The sequence below is a fragment of the Papaver somniferum genome, unplaced genomic scaffold (genome assembly GCF_003573695.1).
Source record: "Papaver somniferum cultivar HN1 unplaced genomic scaffold, ASM357369v1 unplaced-scaffold_70, whole genome shotgun sequence".
Classification (NCBI taxonomy): Eukaryota; Viridiplantae; Streptophyta; class Magnoliopsida; order Ranunculales; family Papaveraceae; genus Papaver; species Papaver somniferum.
In genome coordinates, this window is record NW_020649860.1 from 4,003,550 (window position 1) to 4,024,982 (window position 21,433).

The 21,433-nt window shown below is 36.3% G+C and overlaps 2 protein-coding genes and 1 long non-coding RNA gene across 4 annotated transcripts; 2 read left to right on the forward strand and 1 right to left on the reverse strand.

Moving 5' to 3' along the window:
- Positions 1–1,636: 1,636 nt before the first annotated feature.
- On the reverse strand, positions 1,637–2,556 carry LOC113344019. Its single transcript, XR_003357542.1, has 2 exons — positions 2,425–2,556; positions 1,637–2,018 (listed from the first exon to the last, which is right to left on the reverse strand). It is a non-coding gene; the product is annotated as an uncharacterized LOC113344019 (long non-coding RNA).
- On the forward strand, positions 2,448–6,131 carry LOC113344018 (ferric reduction oxidase 8, mitochondrial-like). 2 transcript variants are annotated; one of them, XM_026588090.1, is made up of 8 exons: positions 2,448–2,748; positions 2,829–2,934; positions 3,286–3,471; positions 3,557–3,794; positions 3,871–4,198; positions 4,271–4,529; positions 4,814–5,490; positions 5,582–6,131. In XM_026588090.1, the coding sequence occupies exons 1-8, from the start codon at positions 2,589–2,591 to the stop codon at positions 5,761–5,763; spliced, it is 2,136 nt and encodes a 711-aa protein (XP_026443875.1). In that variant the 5' UTR covers positions 2,448–2,588; the 3' UTR covers positions 5,764–6,131. The 2 variants fall into 2 exon arrangements, with proteins under 2 accessions (XP_026443875.1, XP_026443876.1); XM_026588091.1 differs by having other exon boundaries at positions 2,607–2,748; positions 3,330–3,471.
- Positions 6,132–9,562: 3,431 nt separating this feature from the next.
- Positions 9,563–11,906, forward strand: LOC113344030. The gene is made up of 4 exons (XM_026588102.1): positions 9,563–10,051; positions 10,240–11,182; positions 11,245–11,723; positions 11,820–11,906. Exons 1-4 carry the CDS (start codon positions 9,563–9,565, stop codon positions 11,904–11,906), a joined length of 1,998 nt encoding a protein of 665 aa, XP_026443887.1.
- The last annotated feature ends 9,527 nt before the right edge of the window (positions 11,907–21,433 follow it).

Sequence of the window (21,433 nt, forward strand, 5' to 3'; positions counted from 1 at the left end):
TAGTTGCCAACTGAAGTTTTGAGCTCTGTGACATTTCTTTGCTTCTTTGTTGAGATTGGTGTGTGATGAAACCTTAACCTTCTTAGCTTTTATAGTCCTAGATACAAAATTAGGGTTTCCTCTCTCATAACTATATTTTCCAAAAATAAACTTTCTCCTTGGTCTGAATCTAATATTTCCCACAGTGATTTCCGCAGTTATTCCTGTCTCAATTTTAGGCAAGTGAAATTCAAAATTTTTTGAACTATTGATGAGCGCTTTTTCCTTTGGTGAGTTTCCAAATTTACCCTCATATGACCGAGATTTGCAGAGGAATCTATGGATGAGAATTCAACTTCTGATGATTTTTAAAGCTTGAACATGGTTAAAGTTTTGATGAATGGTAGCAAAATCTACAGTTTTGTGTGTTACGAGTTCTGAGATGAATGCCAACAACACCACTGTTATTAGCAAGCCATAACTTGTAGAAGGTCTGACTATTTCCATACCAGGGGTAAGGAAACCACCACTGATTCAAAGGATATTTTATTTGAGAAACCCCTGCACCACTCTTCCCAAAAACCACCACTGGATCACAAACAAAAGAATGAATGAGTATTGCACATCAAAAGAATTAGTTCTTCATTGAAGAAAAATAGTTCATTAAATCAAATCAAAGCAGTTCCTTCAAAAACAAAAGAAAATATTAATAAAACATATGTAAATCAAAATTATATCAAATGAAACATTTATATCGAATAAAAACATATGAAAAGAAAAGATAACATTGTTATGAATTCAATGGAGAGTAAGATATGACCCCAAGAGGAAATAAGAAAAGTCAAAGAAGGGAAAACTCTTTGATTTTAAATTAGACTGAGACTCTGAAAAATGATTCAATTGTCTTTTGTTTTGTGTTAAAATCAGTATCACATTGAATTTTGTCTCAAACTTTTCTTATCATCGTAAGAATGTTTGGTGTTGTTTTCTCATAGCTCAACAATAAATTATTCAATGTGATTGCCGCTTTAACAACCTTGTTTCGTGAAGGGGGTCTATTATGGAACTTTCATCGTCTTCTTACCCCATCTTTAATCAGTTCCCATAACGGTTTGCATAACTTTATATTCTTCTGGATAATTCAGGACATCTTGACATTCGTTGAATTGAGATCACCAAACTTTTCAATCAAATTTTGCAATTCTTTAGTGATTTCACCATCTAACGTTTCATCCAAATTCTTTAAACTTGTGTTATCCGTTGATCGAAGTTTATAATGAAGCAAAGTGGAAGATTGAAGGGTGCTTTAAAAAACTCAAATATTCTACAGTATTCAGAAAATAATTATTTGGTAATAAATTTATCTATAAGCTACTAAGATATTAATTAATATACAAATTAACAATTATTAATTTATCGGTTAATTAATATCTCGCTTGGTCCCATCAACATTGATTTATAGAGTTTCTACTGCATTTTTTTAGTTAGGTCCAACAAAGCGTGGAAACAGATGTAGTAGTTCATCTACTCTGCTAACTCCACTACCAATTGTGCCAACACTATTTCCCAGCACGTATCGTCCTGTTTTGGTTGCGCGTCTATTTTGGAACATTCTAAACATTCCATTAGAACAAGTGGTTATCTTAAAGATAAAAAGTGATTCAAAAGGGAGACACCTTTTTAGGATTTGAAAAGAAGAAAAAATAAGGATGGCTGGATAGATAGATGCCATTCGAAAATGACGAGCATACAACAACCATATGTAGTGCCTTGAAGGCCTGGACCTAATAAAAAAAAGGAAGAAAACTAACATCATTGTTAACGATGAATATCACACCCTTTTTGGTAAAACTTTGAAGTGCAGTATATTATCAGTATTCAGTCATACTTGGGTGGAGAACACATGGTAGACATTGAGTCAACTTGGAGGAATCAAGGTCGGCAGTCGGCACTGTAATGAAGCAATCGCCATCGTCATCTTATGGTTGTACTTCCCACTGCTAATATACTTGATATTTTGCGAAGTATAAAGTGAAAAGCTGCAACAAAGAACACTAGCTAGTAAAGCTAAACGTGGAATATTTATTTGAATGATAACCAATATAACAAAAAGAAAAATAAAGAAGAAGAAAACAAAAAGGTAGGGTAAAGTAGCAGACTTCTCTCAATACCAACCACACTAAAGTGAAGAATCTTTCAAAGTTTACGTCTAACTGTTAACATAAAAAAGAATGAGCAGAATTCTCTTAACATTTGTATAAATGAACCTACTCTATTATGTATAAATTGAAATCTATATCGTCATTATATCATCACTATTCATCAGAAAGCAAAACTGAAAAGAAGAATAACAAGATTACTAACATCTTTAACAGAACCAATCCACTTTTTAAAACAGTTAGAGAGATATATATAGAGTCTGATAACTTGGAAGTGGATACGTACAATCAAAAGAAAGCAGCCATTGATGGATGAGGGTAGACAGTAACTTAGAAGTGGAGGGGACCAAACCCCAGCAGAGTAGTCTTTAAATATCATTGACGCACTTAACTTAGAACCCACTCTTTTTCATTCAACAAGTTTAGTGACGAAGAAAACAAAGTCTGAAAATGTTATCTAGGACTGATCTTCAGATTGTCCTCAAACTGTTGCTGATCTTAATATCTGCTGTTTGGGTTTCTGTTTGGCTTCTCAAACCCACTGAATTATGGACAAAATCATGGCACAAAGCTGAAGATAATGCCCGTGAAACTGTTTTTGGATACTATGGTAGTTTCTCTATCTCGTCTCTCACTTTCGATACTTGTTCAGCTGAGCTTTTGTGAAACTGATTATCCTATCTCACGCAGGTCTCAATTTTGTTGTTTACTCATTACCTCTTATTTCAATGGCTATAACCGGATACTTATACTTGTATCTTTATGCTAAAAAACCACGAGGTTTACGAAGAAGCAGGTACACAATACTTTTATTTTATTTACTCCCTCCGTTCTTTTTTAATAGGTCAGTTTTTATAAATAAAAGTTTCAAAAAATTAGGCCAGTTTCCTAATCGGGAAAGTCAAATGTTATTTTAATTTTTTGGGACCACTTTTCTCTTAACTTCTTTTGATGACAAGTGTCATGGGGACCATTTCACTTCACTTCTTTTATTGACAAGTGTCATGAGGACCACTTTCAATGATTAGTTCTCTTAATTTCTTTAAATTTCGCTAAAAACAAAACTGGCCTATTAAAAGAGAACGGAGGGAGTATTTCCTAAGCTCATCATGTTTAATTGAAATCTAAATCTTGTATTGGATTACAGACAGAAAAAAATGTCAATTACAAAACTCTCCAACCCGTTTGTAGTTTCTAGACGTCTTGGGGTAATATCTCTCGGTGAGCTACTAGCAGCGATGATCTTTACCATCTTTCTTCTATGGACTATGTATGCCCACCTCTCCAAGGATTTCAAGAAAATGACGCCAAAAAAACTACTAAAGCTAAATATGTGGGTATTCCAAATCGATCTTAATTACTTTAAATATACTGATTAAATGTCAATTAGCAATACCATTTTGGCATCTATTTTTCAGATGGCAATTTAGGCTCATGAAGATAGGGACCAGGTTGGGTTTGCTAGCAGAAGTATGCCTAGCACTTCTTCTTCTGCCTGTCTTAAGAGGGATGTCATTATTTCGGTTATTCAGAATCCAATTTGAAGCGTCAGTTAGATACCACATCTGTCTTGGGACTGCTATGATACTTTTCGCCACATTGCATGGTGCAAGCACCTTTTTCATTTGGGGTGTTAAACAGCAAATTCAAGATGAGGTACACAATTTTACTATCTAGTTTCAGTTATTCATATCTACTAAAAACAATTGCCATTTTCCTAACAAGTAAACAGATGTGGAAGTGGCAAAAAACAGGGCGGGTGTACCTTGCAGGTGAGCTCGGCCTTGTAACAGGATTAGTAATCTGGATCACATCACTTCCTCAAATAAGACGCAAGTGGTTCGAGATTTTCTACTACACGCACCATTTTTATGCTGCCTTCCTAGTACTGTTCTTGTTTCATACCGGAGATCGGCACTTTTACATGGTTTTCTCAGGGGTTCTCCTATTTGGCCTAGACAAGCTCCTTCGAATTATACAATCAAGACCCCCAACGGGTGTAGTATCAGCCCGCATATTCCCGTGCAAAGCTATAGAACTCAGTCTATCCAAAGACCCAAGTAAGTATGGGAGTGATTTTCATCTATCAGAACTAGTAAAACTTCAATGAAAAACGCATCCAATGTTTGCAGGATTCAAGTACAGTCCCACAAGTTTAATATACCTAAAAGTACCTAGCATCTCAAAGTTTCAATGGCATCCTTTTAGTATAACTTCCAGCTCAAGTTTAGATGATGAGAGAATAACCGTTATTGTCAAAAGTGATGGATGGTGGACAAGTTCACTATATGACACGATGGTTGCAGCAGTAGACTCTGATCCTTATGAAGTTAAATGTCTTCCTGTTCATATTGAAGGCCCTTATGGGCCAGTCTGTACCGATTTCCTAAGGTATGCCTACTTTTTCATTCTAGATGTTGAAAGCAGAAGGTAGAACCAAAAACAAATACAATCATACTAGAATTTCTATAGATCTGTCAATTAATAGCTTAACTAACAAAAAGAAGAAATCTTTAGACATCTATGCGGTTGAGGTCACCAACTTGTAACAAAATAGAATGAGGTGTGTAACAACAAGTTATCAAGCTAGAGAACAATTAGTACAGAAAGATAGAGTGTTAGCTAATAGCTATGGTACCTCATTTGTTAAACTTGGAAGCAATTTCCGCTTGCAGATACGAAAGCCTACTTCTGGTAGCCGGAGGAATCGGAATAACTCCCCTTCTAAGCATATTGCGAGAACTAGCATCTACTGAAATTAAAATGAAGAGTACTCTTCCCTCAAGAATACAACTCATATATGCCGTGAAGAAATCAGAAGACATCAGTCTGTTAATCCCAGTTTCGCATATACTTCTAACCCAGCCCTTGGGCCAAACAAGTCTTGAAGTGAAGATTTTCATTACCCAGGACAACAGACCAATTAAAACAGTGAGAGAATTACTAAATGATCAATCTAAAGTGCAAACAGTAAACTTTGATTGGAAGGCTTTCGATAATACAGTCTCTGGATCCAAAAATTTACCATGGTTTGCTGCACTGGCAGGATTTTCATCCATCGTTTTCCTCGTAACACTTGTGTTCCTAAACCATGCGTTTATTCGCTCCAATGTGAAAGGATCAGAGAAGAAGAACCCATCTTGGATTACTGATCTGCTTCTCATTTGTTCATTCCTTCTTGCTATAATCTGTGGTGCCTTAGCTACGGCCATAGTGAAACGAAGAACACCAAAGAAAGATCTTCCACTAGTTGCCATGAGAAAATGTGATCATATGGAACTCGGTCCCACGGAACCAAAAGACATTCTTGACAGTCATGAAATCCGTTATGGAGAAAGACCCAACTTCGACGGTACTGTAATTACAATGTTTACTTTAAAGCATTCAAACACAATACACTATGAAAATTTACTAACAGATACATATTGCTTGATATTTTGCAGATATATTCTCTCAATTCCCAAACCAAACTGGTGACTCCAGTATAGGTGTTTTCTTCTGCGGACCTGAGTCGATGAGAGAATCTGTTGCATTATCTTGCCGGAAATATTCACAAGGTTCCACCATTGATGGCAAAGGAAGGAAGCCTTTTTTCAGTTTCCATTCACTGAATTTCGCACTTTAGTTTTAGTTTCTCCTTTTGTATTCAAGTATCTCATATTAAAAAACCAAAATACTTCCACCCGAACCAGAAAGAAAAAGGACTCATTTTCTTAGGCAGAGATGGTATGGACATGCCATACTGCCATAGTGTATGTTAGTATCTGGCTACTTTGGTGTATCTATATTATAAAAAGAAGTATTGTCTATCTTGGGTAGAAGACGGCCGTTGATTTCGTCTATCTGACGGCTGAGATAGATAGTTGGTGAGATTTTTATTTGTCCGTCCGTTCTTCACATATAATTTTGAGAGATACTTATATCCGTCCAGTTTGTGAAAATATCTTTTTCTAATTAATTATATTCGACGGCAGAAATTATGTTCCGGCTCAACCAAAATTCCCTAACCTTGGCTGACCATATAATTTTGGATGGCTTAGATTATGAATCTATGATGCAGCCCGGACCAAAACTGACCCCTAACGTTGGCTTCCTTATTTTGATTATAATTCTGATCGGATCAATTGTGGTCGTTCGTATAGTATACACTTTGATGCATTTGATTTACACGTCGAATCTTAATTTTGTATTTTTTTTGATGATACTGGATCCACGCGTTGCTATCAATTTGTCAAAAGCGACACACTGAGAAATGGAAATGGTGAGTGGTGACTGCTGCCAAATAATTTGAAAAATGTTGTAGGGCTTGTAGCCCATGTATGTACGGACCAACATTGTAGGGTCTTCTTCCTATTTATATATAAAGGAATATACTTCTCTGTGCCTCATCCTTTTTCCCATTATTCTACTAAAACGCGTTATCACGCACGAGCTCTAATCTTGCGGTAATGGATTTTAATTTTTTTTTTATGAGTTACTATCAAATACACTACGTTGAAATCAATGGAATCATCATCGTCAAATTAGATAAGTTGAATTTTTTTCTTTTCTTTTCCCTTGAATCAAATCCCTAGGAATTGATTTGATTTTTTTGAATCTGTTTTATACCATAATCATTTAAATTGTTACGTTTTATAGTTAATTCATACGTCTATTTTGTGATTGATTGATTGAAATTGGTACGCCTTCCTAGGAGGAAGGGGATTTGTGTGAGAAAAAAATCCAGGCAGTCATACAATCATATGAGTTGTATTTGCATATATATATATATATATATATATATATATATATATATATATATATATTTATATTTAATCAATTGATTGGCATCGTACATACACTAATCTGTATGCATAATATATACATTTTTAATTTGTACAGTTAAAGTTTAAAATTTTACTGATATTATATATCGATAGAGAGCGTCGTTAGCACAGCGGTAACGGCGTGCAAGAGAACGAGCAGAAAATGCAGCGAGAGCCACCATCGTTGTAGATGTACGTGTTTTAGTGAGCTTGGTCTTAATGATATTTAATATTTGTCCAACAATTTTTTTGATCCACCTTTTCATTAAGACTTTACCCGGATATTTATTATGATTACGTGCCCGAAATATTGGTCAATATTTCAATCAACTGCCAATCCAATTTCAAAACTTGCTTCAGTGAACTGAAAGCTAATCAATAAACTAATAACCCAGTTAACCTGAAGATTCTACATGCATTGCTTCAATATAAATCGTTGATATACTTTTTTTCCCCCACCATCGCATACACGACACACACAAAATGGAAAATTATCAGGATAGAATTGCTCCTACACGAAGGTCAGTTGGCCAACAGAGGCGTCGCATGAGAGAATTGCAAAATGATACACAAATGGTTAATGAAGATTCTCATCGCACTGACGTACAACAACAGAGCGATAGATTACCACCACAAGTAGCACTTCATATACAAACTCAACAACCACGACGCTGTTTCACGGAATCAAAACAGTTGCAAAATGATACGGAAAGAGAAGCACGACAACGTTTACTAAAGGGTAAAGGAAAAGCTATTTATGTCGAGGTGGGTACATGCACCATAATCTGTGGAAATTATTCTCAAATTGAAAGCTACATTTTTTACATCTCCTGATTAAATTTTCGGAAATTTAGAATCATAATCCGAAACGGATGCGTCCTGGAAATATCATTATTAGAGAGAGGGAGGAAGGATCATATGCGCCTCATGATACTGATTCCGAAGAATAGGTATATGTTTTTTTTTTTTTTTGTTTGAAGCATATGAATAGGTCCGTAAATGTAGTAGATCATAAATGTAGGTATATGTAGTAGATCATAAAAGACTTCAATTTTTTTAGCTTATATGAAACTACATTTCTAGGTTTCAAATAAGTCCGTAAATGCTTATAAATTTCATATGCAGTCAACATTTTTACCTAGAAGAAGTGATATTATGCCCGACATGACCTTACAACGGACACCTTTAGTTGGTACCACATTCTCAGCTCAAAACATTCCAATGTAAGAATTTAAATCTTCTCTAACAATTTTCACCTGGGGGCATGAGTATAGGTATATTGTTTTACATAATGTAATGCATGTGCAGGCCCTCAGTTACTGTTGAAGAATAAAATGTTGATTATGATAGTGATGAAGTAGATTACGGCGACGACGGCATACATTCCCAAAATACAACCATGAACCAGATCCCGACTCTTCACACCAATATACGTCATTTTCTGGGACAAATGGATGTTGAGTGTCGCCATTGCGGGGCATTGCACTGGATGGCGGAAAAACTAACAAGTTTATCTTTGATAAACCCGAAATTTTGTATGTGTTGTCTTCAAGGAAAAGTTCGGGTTCCTTTACTGCGTGAACCTCCAAGACCCTTAAGAGAATTATTTGAAGGCAATGACGCAAGATCAACTTCTTTTCGTAATTATATCAGAGAGTATAATGCAGCAAACGCATATACCAGCCTTGAATGCAAATTGGATGAAAGAATTTTAAAAGGAAGAGGTCCAAGACCTTTTGCAATACATGGGGAACTAAGACATTTGACAGGAGGAATTCTGCCACTGCCTGGGAATGAGAGACATGCGGTTTACTCACAACTATACATCTATGATCCTGCTTTTGCATTGTTTGTTCATGGCGAACGAAATCCTAATTTAAATGTGGATGTCCTTCAAACAATTCAGGATACTATGCTCCAATTTAATGTTTTCTATACCAAGTATCGCCAAGCCTATGCAATATTGGATCAAATGAGTCATGCAGACTCGAATTTCCGAGTTTCCCTTCAGTACAACAAATCAACTGATGTAAGACGTTATAATCTACCGGTAGCGGAAGAGATTGCGGTTATCGTACCAGAAAAAACTTATAAACAGACTGGGCCGCGAGATATTATATTGCATTTGAGAGAAAATAACGGGCTACAACAAATTTCGGAGCGTCATCCAGCATACTTGCCTTTACATTATGTTTTGCTCTTTCCTTTTGGAGAGCTGGGATGGTCACCAACATTAAGGCACTGTGATGCGGCCGTGAATACCTATACGAATACCAAATTATCTCAAATGGAGTATTATAGTTACCGCATATTTGAACGTCGTTCAGAATATTCCACCATATTAAGAGCCGGAAAACTATTTCAAGAATTTTTGGTTGATGCATGGGCCGCTACAGAACAGAGTAAAATTGCATAGCTAAGATTCCACCAACCGACTTTGCGTTCGGATTGTTACAGTTGTATCGCAGATATGACAAATGATGATTTGAATCCGGGGGATAGAGGTAATCCTTTTATTTTACCATCTTCACATACTGGGAGAGGAAGGCATATGCATGAGATATATCAGGATTCAATGGCGATTACACGTTTTCATCACCATCCCGATATTTTTCTACAATGACAGCTAATCCTAATTGGCCGGAAATAAGAAATGCACTTTTTCCACGTCAAACTACAGTTGATCATCCTGATCTGGTGGCTCGTGTTTTTGAGCTTAAAAGAAAAGCTCTGAGGAAAGAAATAAAGAAAAAAAAGGTTTTCGGTACAGTTGTTGCCCATGTTTATACCATCGAGTTTCAGAAACGAGGATTACCGCACATGTATTGTCTTATATTTTTAAAAGATTCCGAAAAAATTCGTACGTCAGACATGGTTGATAAATTTGTTTCTGCTGAATTTCCGGATGAGAAAAATGACCCCATACTATTTGACACGGTCAGCAAGTGTATGGTTCACGGTCCATCTGGAGATCGAGATCCGGGTGCACCGTGTATGGAAAAAGGAAAATGTACCAAAGGATATCCAAAGAATTACACAGACACAACAACTTTGGATGAGGGTGGGTATCCAAGTTATCGTCGGCGTCGGGATGGAAGAGAAGTAACGGTCAGAAATAACAAAAAGGCATATAATATTAATGTTGTTCCCTATAATCCACATATATCAAGAATGTTCAATTGCCACATCAATGTGGAAATATGTGCGGGCATAAGAGCGGTTAAATATATTAACAAATATATTTTCAAGTGGTGATCGAACTACTATGATATTGGGAGAAGAACTTCACCTCACAGTTGAGGTCTGCTGAGGTCATTGCCGGGCCGTATGGCTTTTTATTGGAGTACCAGTTACATGAAGAGAATCCGAGTGTACAGCGGTTATACGTGCATCTACCAAATAAGCAACGAGTTGTGTATAATTCAAAGCGACCAATGAGCTCTATTATACAGACAGCACAGGAACATAAGACCACTTTGATGGGTTATTTTAAGTATTATGCTAAAAATCCAACAGCTCCGACCTATACTTATCAAGAGTTCCCGCAGCACTTTGTATGGAAAAAAGAAACTAAAGAGTGGAAAATCAGACAACAAGGTTTTTCAATTGGAAGAATGTATTTTGTTAGCCCTAATGCTGGCGAGTTGTACTACTTATGTATGTTACTCATAAATGTAAGAGGTGCCCAGTCTTTTGACGGGTTAAGGACTGTAACTAATGGAGAAGCGTGCACGGTTCATGATACGTTCAAAGAGGCATGCATTGCACTGGGAATATTAGCAAATGATGGAGAATCGGAAAAATGCCTTCAAGAAGCGGTGGTTATGCAAACTGGAAATCAGCTGAGGAAACTGTTCTGCATTATCCTATCAGAAGGCAATCCAACAAAACCGAAGCTTTTATGGGAGAAATATGGAATGAACATATGTGATGATCTTCAACATAGATTACGATCGATGTTTAATATCCCAAATCCAACTGATGAACATGCTATGGATTACGGATTATACCTGTTGGATCAACTGCTTCGACAATCTGGAAAAAAACTAGAGAACTATAAGTCAATGCCACGACCAAGACATGATTGGGGTCAAATAGTGGGTAACAGATATATTTGGGACCATCAACAACTTCAATTTGCAGTAAGGGAATCTGTGCTCAATACGGATATTGAAAGATTGAATGTCGAACAACTGACGGCGTACAATACAATAGTGGATTCTGTGAATAACCGCGATGGTCGAATGTTTTTCTGAATGGAAGTGCGGGTACGGGGAAAACTTTTTTGTACAACACAATAGCAAGAAGTTGTCGTAGAGATGGAAACATAGTTTTAACTGTTGCTTCATCGGGTATTGCTTCATTACTTCTTGATGGAGGTCGCACAGCCCATTCGAATTTCAAGATACCATTTAATGTCCAAGAAGATAGTAATATTGGGATTAGTAAGGACTCCGAGTACGCCCAACTACTTAAAGAAGTCAGATTGGTCATATGGGATGAAGTTTCAATGCAACATAGATTTTTTATGGAGGCGGTTGACCGTCTACTACGAGATATTCGTAGTGATGACAAACATTTTGGAGGTGTAACAGTTGTTTTGGGTGGAGATTTTCGACAGACTTTACCGGTGGTCTCAAACGCAGGTCGTGAACAAACTGTTGGAGCATCTATAAGAAGTTCATTTCTTTGGGATTATATTAATGTCTTGACACTAAACCAAAATATGCGATTGGAACAACAACCAAAAAATTTGGAATTTGCTAACTTCTTACTAGAGGTAATAAACCAACTATATCTTTTTAACGTTTATACAAAGTAAAAATATACATATCGTAGGTGTAATAATTTTAATTTTGTTTCGTTCATATGGTAGATCGGGATGAACCCTAAAGAAGTTGTTAACCTACCATCGACAATGAACAAATGTCAAAACATGCATGAGATGATATCTTCAGTGTAGCCGCTCCTGGGAAAGGATGGACTAATGTCAACAGAACACTTAACCGAGAGAATTATTTTATCTCCACGTAATGAAGATGTCCATAAGATTAATCTGGAGGCATTAGGAAATTTGCAGGGTGAGGCTTATACATATCTTGCTGCTGACAAGATGATTCGGGATGACCACGGAAGGGATTCAAGGTTCACAACCGAATTTCTCAACAATTTGAATCCACCAGGATCACCTCCATTTAAGCTAGACACTAAAGTTGGATGTCCGGTTATGTTATTGAGAAATCTTGCACCAAAAGAAGGTCTGTGTAATGGTACTAGACTGGTGGTCACGAGGTGTGGACGATATGTGATTGAAGCTAAAATCATAACAGGGGAAAAGGCTGGTGAGATAGTATTCATCCCAAGAATAACTTTTCAACCTTCACCTTCGGAGCTAGACATACAAATGGAAATACGCCAATTTCCCATACGTGTTGCATATGCAATGACGATTAACAAATCACAGGGACAATCAGTGAAGTATATGGGCATCGATTTACGCACTCCAGTATTTAGCCATGGTCAACTTTATGTGGCATTGTCTAGGTGTACTGCTGCTGGGAGAATAACTTTATTGATGCCAAATGAGTCGAGTGAGTATTTTAATATGGAAACCAAAAATGTAGTGCATCCCGAAATTTTATTGTAATATCAAATTACTTCCTACTTCTTAAATATTTCATAGTATGATACATGTAATTTTTAGTATTGTTTAATATTTCGCATCATCAACAATATCCCACCAGCCAAATGGAATTGGATATGACAAAACGTGATCGACTCATTAAGTCCAAAGCGCCGAAGGCGCACGAGAGGTTGAGACCAGGCCGAAGGCCTGGTTGATACCCTAGTATATTTATGTAACACATCCTTCCCTGATTAATAGAAACATTCTTCGTGCCTCATCCTTTTTCCCATTATTCTACTAAAACACGTTATCACGCACGAGCTCTAATCTTGCGGTAATGGATTTTGATATTTTTTGTATGGGTTACTATCAAATACACTATATACACTATGTTGGAATCAATGGAATCATCATCGTCAAATCAGATAAGTTGAATTTTTCTTTTCTTTTTCCTTGAATCAAATCCCTAGGAATTGATTTGATTTTTTTGAATTTGTTTTATACCATAATTATTTAAATTGTTACATTTTATAGTTAATTCATACGTCTGTTTTGTGATTGATTGAAATTGGTACGCCTTCCTAGGAGGAAGGGGATCCGTGTGAAAAAAAATCCAGGCAGTCATACAATCACATGAGTTGTATTTGCATATATATTTTTTTAATCAATTAATTGGCATCGTACATACACTAATTTGTCTATTTGTGCGTCAACTTGTGAAAGAAAATCTGTTCACTTTCCGAGATCCCGTCTATTCGCGTACCCAAGAAAAATGGAAAATTGTTGTTCCGTTTGGTTTCCTGTATGTTCATCATCTGGGAAAAAGAAGAGGAAAGGATCCCGTCCCAGCCCCGTTCTGGCACCTGTCCCGTTCCGTAACCTGCCCTGTTCCATATCCTGTCCCGAATTTTGCCATCCCTAGCTGTCCTTGTTCCAGGTGGTATCCTGTCCCAAAGTTTTTCTATCCCTAGCTAGCCTGTTCCAGCTGGCTTTTGCGTCAGTGCATTAATGTTTTATGTGCGTATTGCAGTTGTCATTTCTAAGCACTACGACCTTAGCCGCTTTTGTTGTTTCAGCAGTTTGTGTTTTCTACTCTAGTTTAATTTGCATTAGTTCAACCTTTTATGCTTTTTATATCCTGCATGATGCACGTCTGGTGTGCTTTTATATCCCGCATGATGTAGGTCTGATGCTCGTTCCAGCACAGCGCCTGTGCGCGACCGTAGCCGTTATGGTTCTGAGTATATATAGTGGGAATCAAAGTTTAAGGTACGTGATCAATTTGATGTTTTTACGTTGAAATTGAATATTTATTGGGCTTATTTGTATGCTTTTAGAACATGTCTATTTCTGTTTTTCTTGTCTTAAGAAAAGTCCACATCTTATAAACGGTCAACTTAAACTATGATTGTTGATCTCGATCATTAAGAATTTTTAGTCTTAACGCTATTTTGTTCTCTTGAATATGATATTGGATATAGTTGAATGGTGTTTTTCTTTTTGTTTAATTGGTTGTACCAACTCGATTCCAATGTATTTATTTGGGGTTTAGAAGTACTTGAGCACCATTATTGTGTACTTGATATTTTCTTCCCAAATTTGAAATGTTCCATGGGATGCAATCCACTGACTCGACTATTAAGAGTCGGTATTTTCAAAAGATACATTGCAAATAAAATCACATGTATTCCAATTTTTTTGTGGAAGAACTCACAATTTTTTTTTATTTGAGTCGGAAAATTTTCATTACTCTACTTCATCCATAATACTAACGAACCGGTATATGTTGAAGTATGACAACAAGAGAATTAATTTTTTTTAGTAATATATTCAACATAAAGTAATTGGTTGACATGTGTACTGAGATTCTCTTGGCCTATTGAGATAACGAAATTTCTCAAATTAAACTAAATGTAGCAAAATTAAAAATGGAAAGAACCCCGAAGTAATAAGGGTTAGACGTAATGACTCATATAAAGCATGTGAAAAGGGACATATATATCATGAGATGGAAATGCATTTTTTTTCCCAGTAGTAATGACATCAAAGTACCGGTATCAGCTGAATATGGGATGAAGCTAAGATGTAATTCTAGCTCCCATCATAAATGAAAGAGTTGGAAATGCACTTGGTCATAGGTGTTGGTATATACAATGTAATGTGTGTATCATAGTAGAAACCAATTTTCACATCAACTTTAATGGAAACAAGAACTTTGCCTGGCCAATTGACTATTTAATTGAACTGTATCATATTTCTGCCCTTACAGTGAGAATGGATTTGATTGCATCTATAAAATTGTTATTTCTAATGAATGTGGAAGGAAGCATATTCTTAGAAAATTAATGTGTCAATCTAGTGAATTGTAGATCACTGGAACTTGAATTACTGAATCCTTATTAACCCCAACAATGAAATGATTGGGATTGATTCATAAAGACTTTGACATAACCATAAGGTACATTGGTTGTGACATGATGTTCTGTTTTGAAAGTACTAACACGAGCATCACTTCATTTGAGTGAATAAAAAAATTAACTAATAGAATGTGAAGTTACGACATCTATCAAAATCAGTGATTTCTAAAATTACTAGATTTGCACTGCCTCTCCCCATTATGCTTTAGAGTAAGAAAGCACGTCACTCATCTTACAAAGTCTCTCTTTAGTAAAACATGATTGAAACCATCCTGTTTTACTTAGATGCAAATGCTAAATACCTCATTCTCCAAAGAAATAAAGTGTTCTTAGTGAACATATATCCATGGAGAATGCGTACCATTCAAGTGATTTATGGCTCTGGTGGATGATTCGACGCATTGAATCAGTTATTCTTCATAACAAACGATGTGTATAATTTTTGTAGAATTCCTAGCACATATTACACAAAGAAAAGTGCAAAGGCTCACCACCCTTGTTAATACTAGAGAATTTACATCAAAAGGACTTGATGAATATTGCATGTTTAATAAGATCAATATATAATATCTTATACCCAATGGTCTCGCAGAGGCTACCATCAAAGGTTGCAGATGGTGTCTAAGGAATAGGTTATGCGTACCAACCTACCTTTTATTGCTTTGGGGATATGCGATATTACGCGCATCTTTACTTAATTCGTTTTAGAACCCAATATTAGTCAACCTTTTTTTGCGTACCGGTTGGTAAATGAATCTAAACCTGACATTTGTGTTATTACGCATTTTTGGTTGCACTATATATGTGCCATTACGAGTCCACATCGTACTATGATGGGTCACGAAAATGATTAAGTAACTTTGTTGGATATTTACTCTCAACAATTATCCGCATTTTTAAAACCTTTGGCAGGAAATCTCTTACCGCTAGATTTGCGGGTTGTCATTTTAATGAGACAGTCTTCCCATCGTTAAGGGGAGATAAGAAAACGTATTTTGTAAGGGAATGACATGAATTGTCGTGGTGTGTTCCCATTGTGTCTCATATTGATTCTTATACTCCACAAATGTAAATGCGAAGTGACAAAGAATAATCGATTTTCAGAATGTACACTGATGTCGCTAAAATGACAAGATCACACATATCGGCTGCAAATATTCCTGCAAGGTTATAAATCCTCAGTATGGGGTACACCATAGACTAAGGTGTTGCAACTACACTTGGTGGAAGTGTAGTTTAGGCTGTGGATCCATAAAGGAAGATGGAGAGACCACCAGGTTCGATCAATGCTCACCTACAAAGGAAGTAGATGAGTAAGGCACAACCAAATTTGTATCATTAATGAAATCATATCATTTGATTGTCTCTGACTATGTCCATGAATCAATACTGGAGGACGCTCCGAAGTTTTAAATGATTCTAAAGAACAATGAAATCCTGACGGATAATGAAATTGCACATGAGTCAATGGAAGGATCATGCATGCACAGTGAATCAGTGATGATATAATTCATAAATAGTTGCTCCAGAAATAGAGCAAAATGAGATCGAACCATGCTTTATTTTGATTAATTTCAAATAAGCATATTTGGCCTATACAATCCAGGTAGAACTTAGTTCTTTGGAAAATATACGGGTATTTGGTGTGGTAGTGCTAACCAACCAAGTGTAAAGCCTATTGGACATACATAATTAATTTGTCATAAAGCATAATGAGAAGAAAGTAGTATTGAAGTAAAAAGACTCGTCTTGTAGCGCGAGGTTTCTCACAAATCCCTGGAATTGTTCTCTTGTAATGAACGTTATAGAGTTCCGCTACTTAGTTAGCTTGGTAATTTCAAAAGGACTTGAAATGCAACATATGTATGTGGTTGTTACGTATCTCTGAAAGAATCAAGAGATAAAAGATATTTACAAAAGTACTTGACAGACTTTTGTTGCCCAAATCAAATGACTCTAAACCACAGAGTGCGTTTACAGCTAGATAGAACGCTCACTTACAGATTCAAGCAATCAGGCGGATGTGGTATACCCGTCTAAGTGGCTATTTGATTTGGAGGGGATAGACAACTAAGTTATTTCTTATTTTTTCTTTTCTTGCGTATTCACAAGAAAGTTCCTGATTTGGAATTATAGCCATTTATGTCGATGGTACAGACATGATAGGTACTCTTGATGTAATAATAGACTTTAAAAGTTATTTAAAATCCAAATTTGAGATGAAAAATATGGGTAAAGCTCGACCGAATACTGAGCTTGTGGTATATTATTCCACCAGTTTGCATGTCTAAAGTTGTTAGGAAATTTAACAAAGACATGCATGCTGATAGCACTCCCATGATTAGTCGAGGTTCAAATATAAGTAAGTGACCATTTCATCTAAAGGAAGATGACGAAGATGTGTTGGGAGATGAAGTTCCCATATCTAAGTACAATAAGCGCATTGTTGTACTTAGTATAATAATGTACTCGGTTAAATTTTACATCCCCAGGGAACTTGTTAGCTAGATATAGCTCAGCGCCAACGCAACGTCATTGGAGTGGTATAATGAACGTAATCATATACTTAAAAGTAACCATTGACATGAGTTTGTTTTATCCCTGCAAAGACATAAAAAGGAATGCTAATGAAAGTGCAATCCAAAAGTTGTTGATTATGAAGGAACAATAATCTCTTCTCCAATGAAAGTAATTATGGGGCAGATATGGTAGACTATTTTCTAGGTCATTACCGATATTCAGTTTCAAAAAGTACATGACTAAAGGAACTATCTGGTACAACTCTGAAAGTAATCATGGGAGATGTCGACATCAGGGGGAGGATCCAAGGATATGATGTCGACATATTTCTCTTCTAAATTGAAGCTGTGTTGTACTCTTTTTCCCTTCGATCGAGAATATTTTTTCCCAAAGGGATTTGTTACTCGACAAGGTTTTTAGCGAGACAACACCAGAAACATCAAGTATGTTGAACGTTGAAGACATAAAGATCGCCGTTGATATTACTGAAAATATCTGAATCAAAGAAATGAAACGCGATAGTCTGTTAAGTAATGTAACTTCCAGAATCAACAACATGGTCTTATAAACACTCAAATCACCAAAGTAATGTGTGATAAACTCCTATTGACTGCATTAGACTAATAAAAATTGTCTGACATCAGGGGGAGCATCTCATGGTGTGTTGAACTCTTTTCCTTCACCGAGGTTACTTTTTCCCACATGGTTTTTGTGTCTCGGCAAGGTTTTTAATGAGACAACAACAACATAGGGAATTAATTTCCCAACTAAGGCTATTGTCTTTCCCACGAGGATTTTCTGCCTTAGGAGTTGTGAAGCAACGTATACACATCCAACTATGTTCTAAGTTTACTTAGTATTGTACTTTTTTTCTTTAGTTCAGGTTTTGTCCCTCTGGGTTTTTCCTGACGAAGTTTTAACGAGGCAATTAACTTAGATTCATCGATCTTTGAACATCGTATTGCATGGGATGAACTACATGTATAGTACGAGACAACATGTGAAGTACTGCATGTGAATAGTTTTACCAAGGTTTTGTCCCGCTGGTTTTTTCCTTGTAAAAGTTTTAATGAGGAAATTCATTTCGGCACAAGTCATCAAGGAGAGGACGGAATTTGAAGAACTATATTTGAAGCACTGCATATGAAGTTCTACTGGACCGCACAAGGGGGAGTGTTGTAGGGCTTGTAGCCCATGTATTTGCGGACCAATATTGTGTCTAGGGTCTTCTTCCTATTTATATATAAAGGAATATATTTATGTAACACATCCTTACCTGATGAATAGAAACCTTCTCTGTGCCTCATCCTTTTTCACATTATTCTACTAAAACAAAAAAGAGATTGTGACTTTTCTGTTTTTGCAAATAAAGAAGAACCTAGGTGATAAAGGGAGGTATTATTTACCCACGTTAATCAGGTTTGTAAATATTTTAAATTTTGTATATGGGTTGTATTTAACTCTGTTATGGGTTCATTTAGTCACTGCCATTTCCAAACAAACAAAAATCGTGTGTTTGTTAAAACGTATACTACTACGGGAAAAATTAGACGCATACATAACTGGTTAAGAACATGTTCCCTCCCAAGAGAGCTTCTTAGTTCAGAGCTCTGCTAATCCGGCGGCAACTCGGGCGGCCCGATCCATGACTCACTGAAAAATATTTTCCTCAATTTCGAATCAATCAACCTTCTGCACTTCTAGGATTGTGTTTTTCCCTTGTTTACATCGATTTCTCATTCTCCATTCTTTTTTGTTGCCTTGCTTATGTCTTAATCTCTTGTTTTTCTTGATTTACGGGAATGAGGAACCCTAATTCTATAGTTTCTATAATTTTATTCAATTTCTTCTAATCTATGATTACCTCGAGCTAACTTACTCGGTTTTCTCTGTATTTGCGTCTTTTATCAGATTTCATCCCTTATCTCTTTTCCCAAGCCTAATTGGAGGAATAGGGTTCTGTTCTGAAGCAATCGAAGCGGTGGTGACCTTTCACAACATCCTTATTCTGCAAATCATTGTCAGCTTAGAAGATTCTCCAATTGTTTAATCAGTTTGTGTTGGATTCTGTTGCTGCAATCGCCTCGTATTCTTCATTCACCCGTGCAAGAAATTTATTTCCACACTCCTCTCTGCAAACTACTGCGGTCAGTAATCATTCCTTGATTCATTCAAGGTCGAAGCTCAGCTTTCTTCCCAAGTTTACTTTATTGTTCCTTACTTTAGCTGCAAGTCTTTAGCATGGAAAACACTTGGCGGAATTCAAACTTTTTCCTTGACCGGAATGCAGTTTATATAATAAGCCATAGTCATTCAACCTACCACGGAGCTTATAAGTTTCAAAATTGTCTCCAAACAAATTTGAAAGTGTTTATCTTCCATAAAAAGCCCAGAAAAACTCTTGTAATAATATACAACAATTACCATTCAGTTCAATTGATAACCTCAGTGGCTTCATCTTCAAACACATCTGATACTATATGCAACAATCAGCAAAAGGAAAACAGTGTTGTTAGAAGGAATAACAAGCATGTAACTTTACAAGGAAAAGGAAGACTTATTGATTCCTTTTCCTTGATTGGATATGTCTGCAGAGAGAGTGAAGTGACTGGGAATGTTGTGAGTTGCTCAGTCAGACAAAGATGGGGTGCACAAAATGAAGTAGTTGTGATCACTACAGGGAGAAGAAATGTTTTCATATTCAGTATTCATTCAAGGGAAATTTTTCAGAGAGTGCTAAGGGGGAGACCACACTCAGTAGGTGGATATTTATTGGTGTTACTTCCATGGCAATTCCACATGAATGTGCAGAGAGCAATTTTCCAATTTGAAGTATTCTTTATTGAGTTTAGACTAAGAGCAGACCTTGATAGAGATGATATACCTCATCTAATTGCATCTCAGGCAAGAGAACCTATCACTATCTACAACAGATACCCAACAGGTGTAGTGAAAGCAAGAGTTAGGCTGGATGTTAACCTACCTCTGGTCAGAAAGGTGCACTTAACTTTGGAGGATGGAGAAAGAATCAAGATTTCTATTTTCTATCTGGGTTTCCCTTCTGCCATTTTCAGACACTCATATGTTTTCAATCACAATGAAAACTATTGTGGTTTGATTGCTGATATGGCTTGGATAGCAGTTCCAGTTTTGAACCTTCAAGGTGTGGATCCTTTTGAGGAGAAAGTAGAAGAACTAGCTCAGGTTATTCAACATAATATGGAGATTCAAGATGGAGGAGAAGAAGGTGAAAATCAAGTACAAGAGTTGGACAATGTTGTTGATGAAAATGATAATGCTAGAGAGGATGCCAATTATGAAGATAATGATGATGCAACGGGAAATGGCATGATAAATCAGCAAGAATCAGTTAATGCAGAGAATGAGAACACTATTGAGAGCATGAGTGAAGTCAACAAACATGTCATTGAGGAAAATACTGCTAGTGCTTCTTATACTTCAGAAATCCATAGAAATGGTATCAGATCAAATAAGAGAAGAAGAAAGGAAGATATTGTTATGGAAGCCATGGAAATGGAGGGATATATACAAGAAATTGATAGAACTATACACATGGAGATGGAAGGGTCTTCTGCTGACAGAGGAGATATGATAAATGTTGATGATGCTGACAGTGATATTAAGATGGATGGGTCTGATGTTGTTCCTATTGTGGATGTTGGAGCTCGAATCCTTCCATATGAACAGGTTTTTCTTAATCTCAAAACAAATTTACTTATATTTTCAAAGTTTTATATTAGCTGCTTGTGTCAATTTTTCCTTGCATATCTCCATTATAATCTTTAATGTGTGTTTTTGAACTGGATTAACAGTTATACATCTCTCCCTAAAATATTCCTTTTTACTATAGTTTTCTCTATATACTTCATTATGAAGCTTTTATCTTGGAATGTGCAGGGGGTTGGA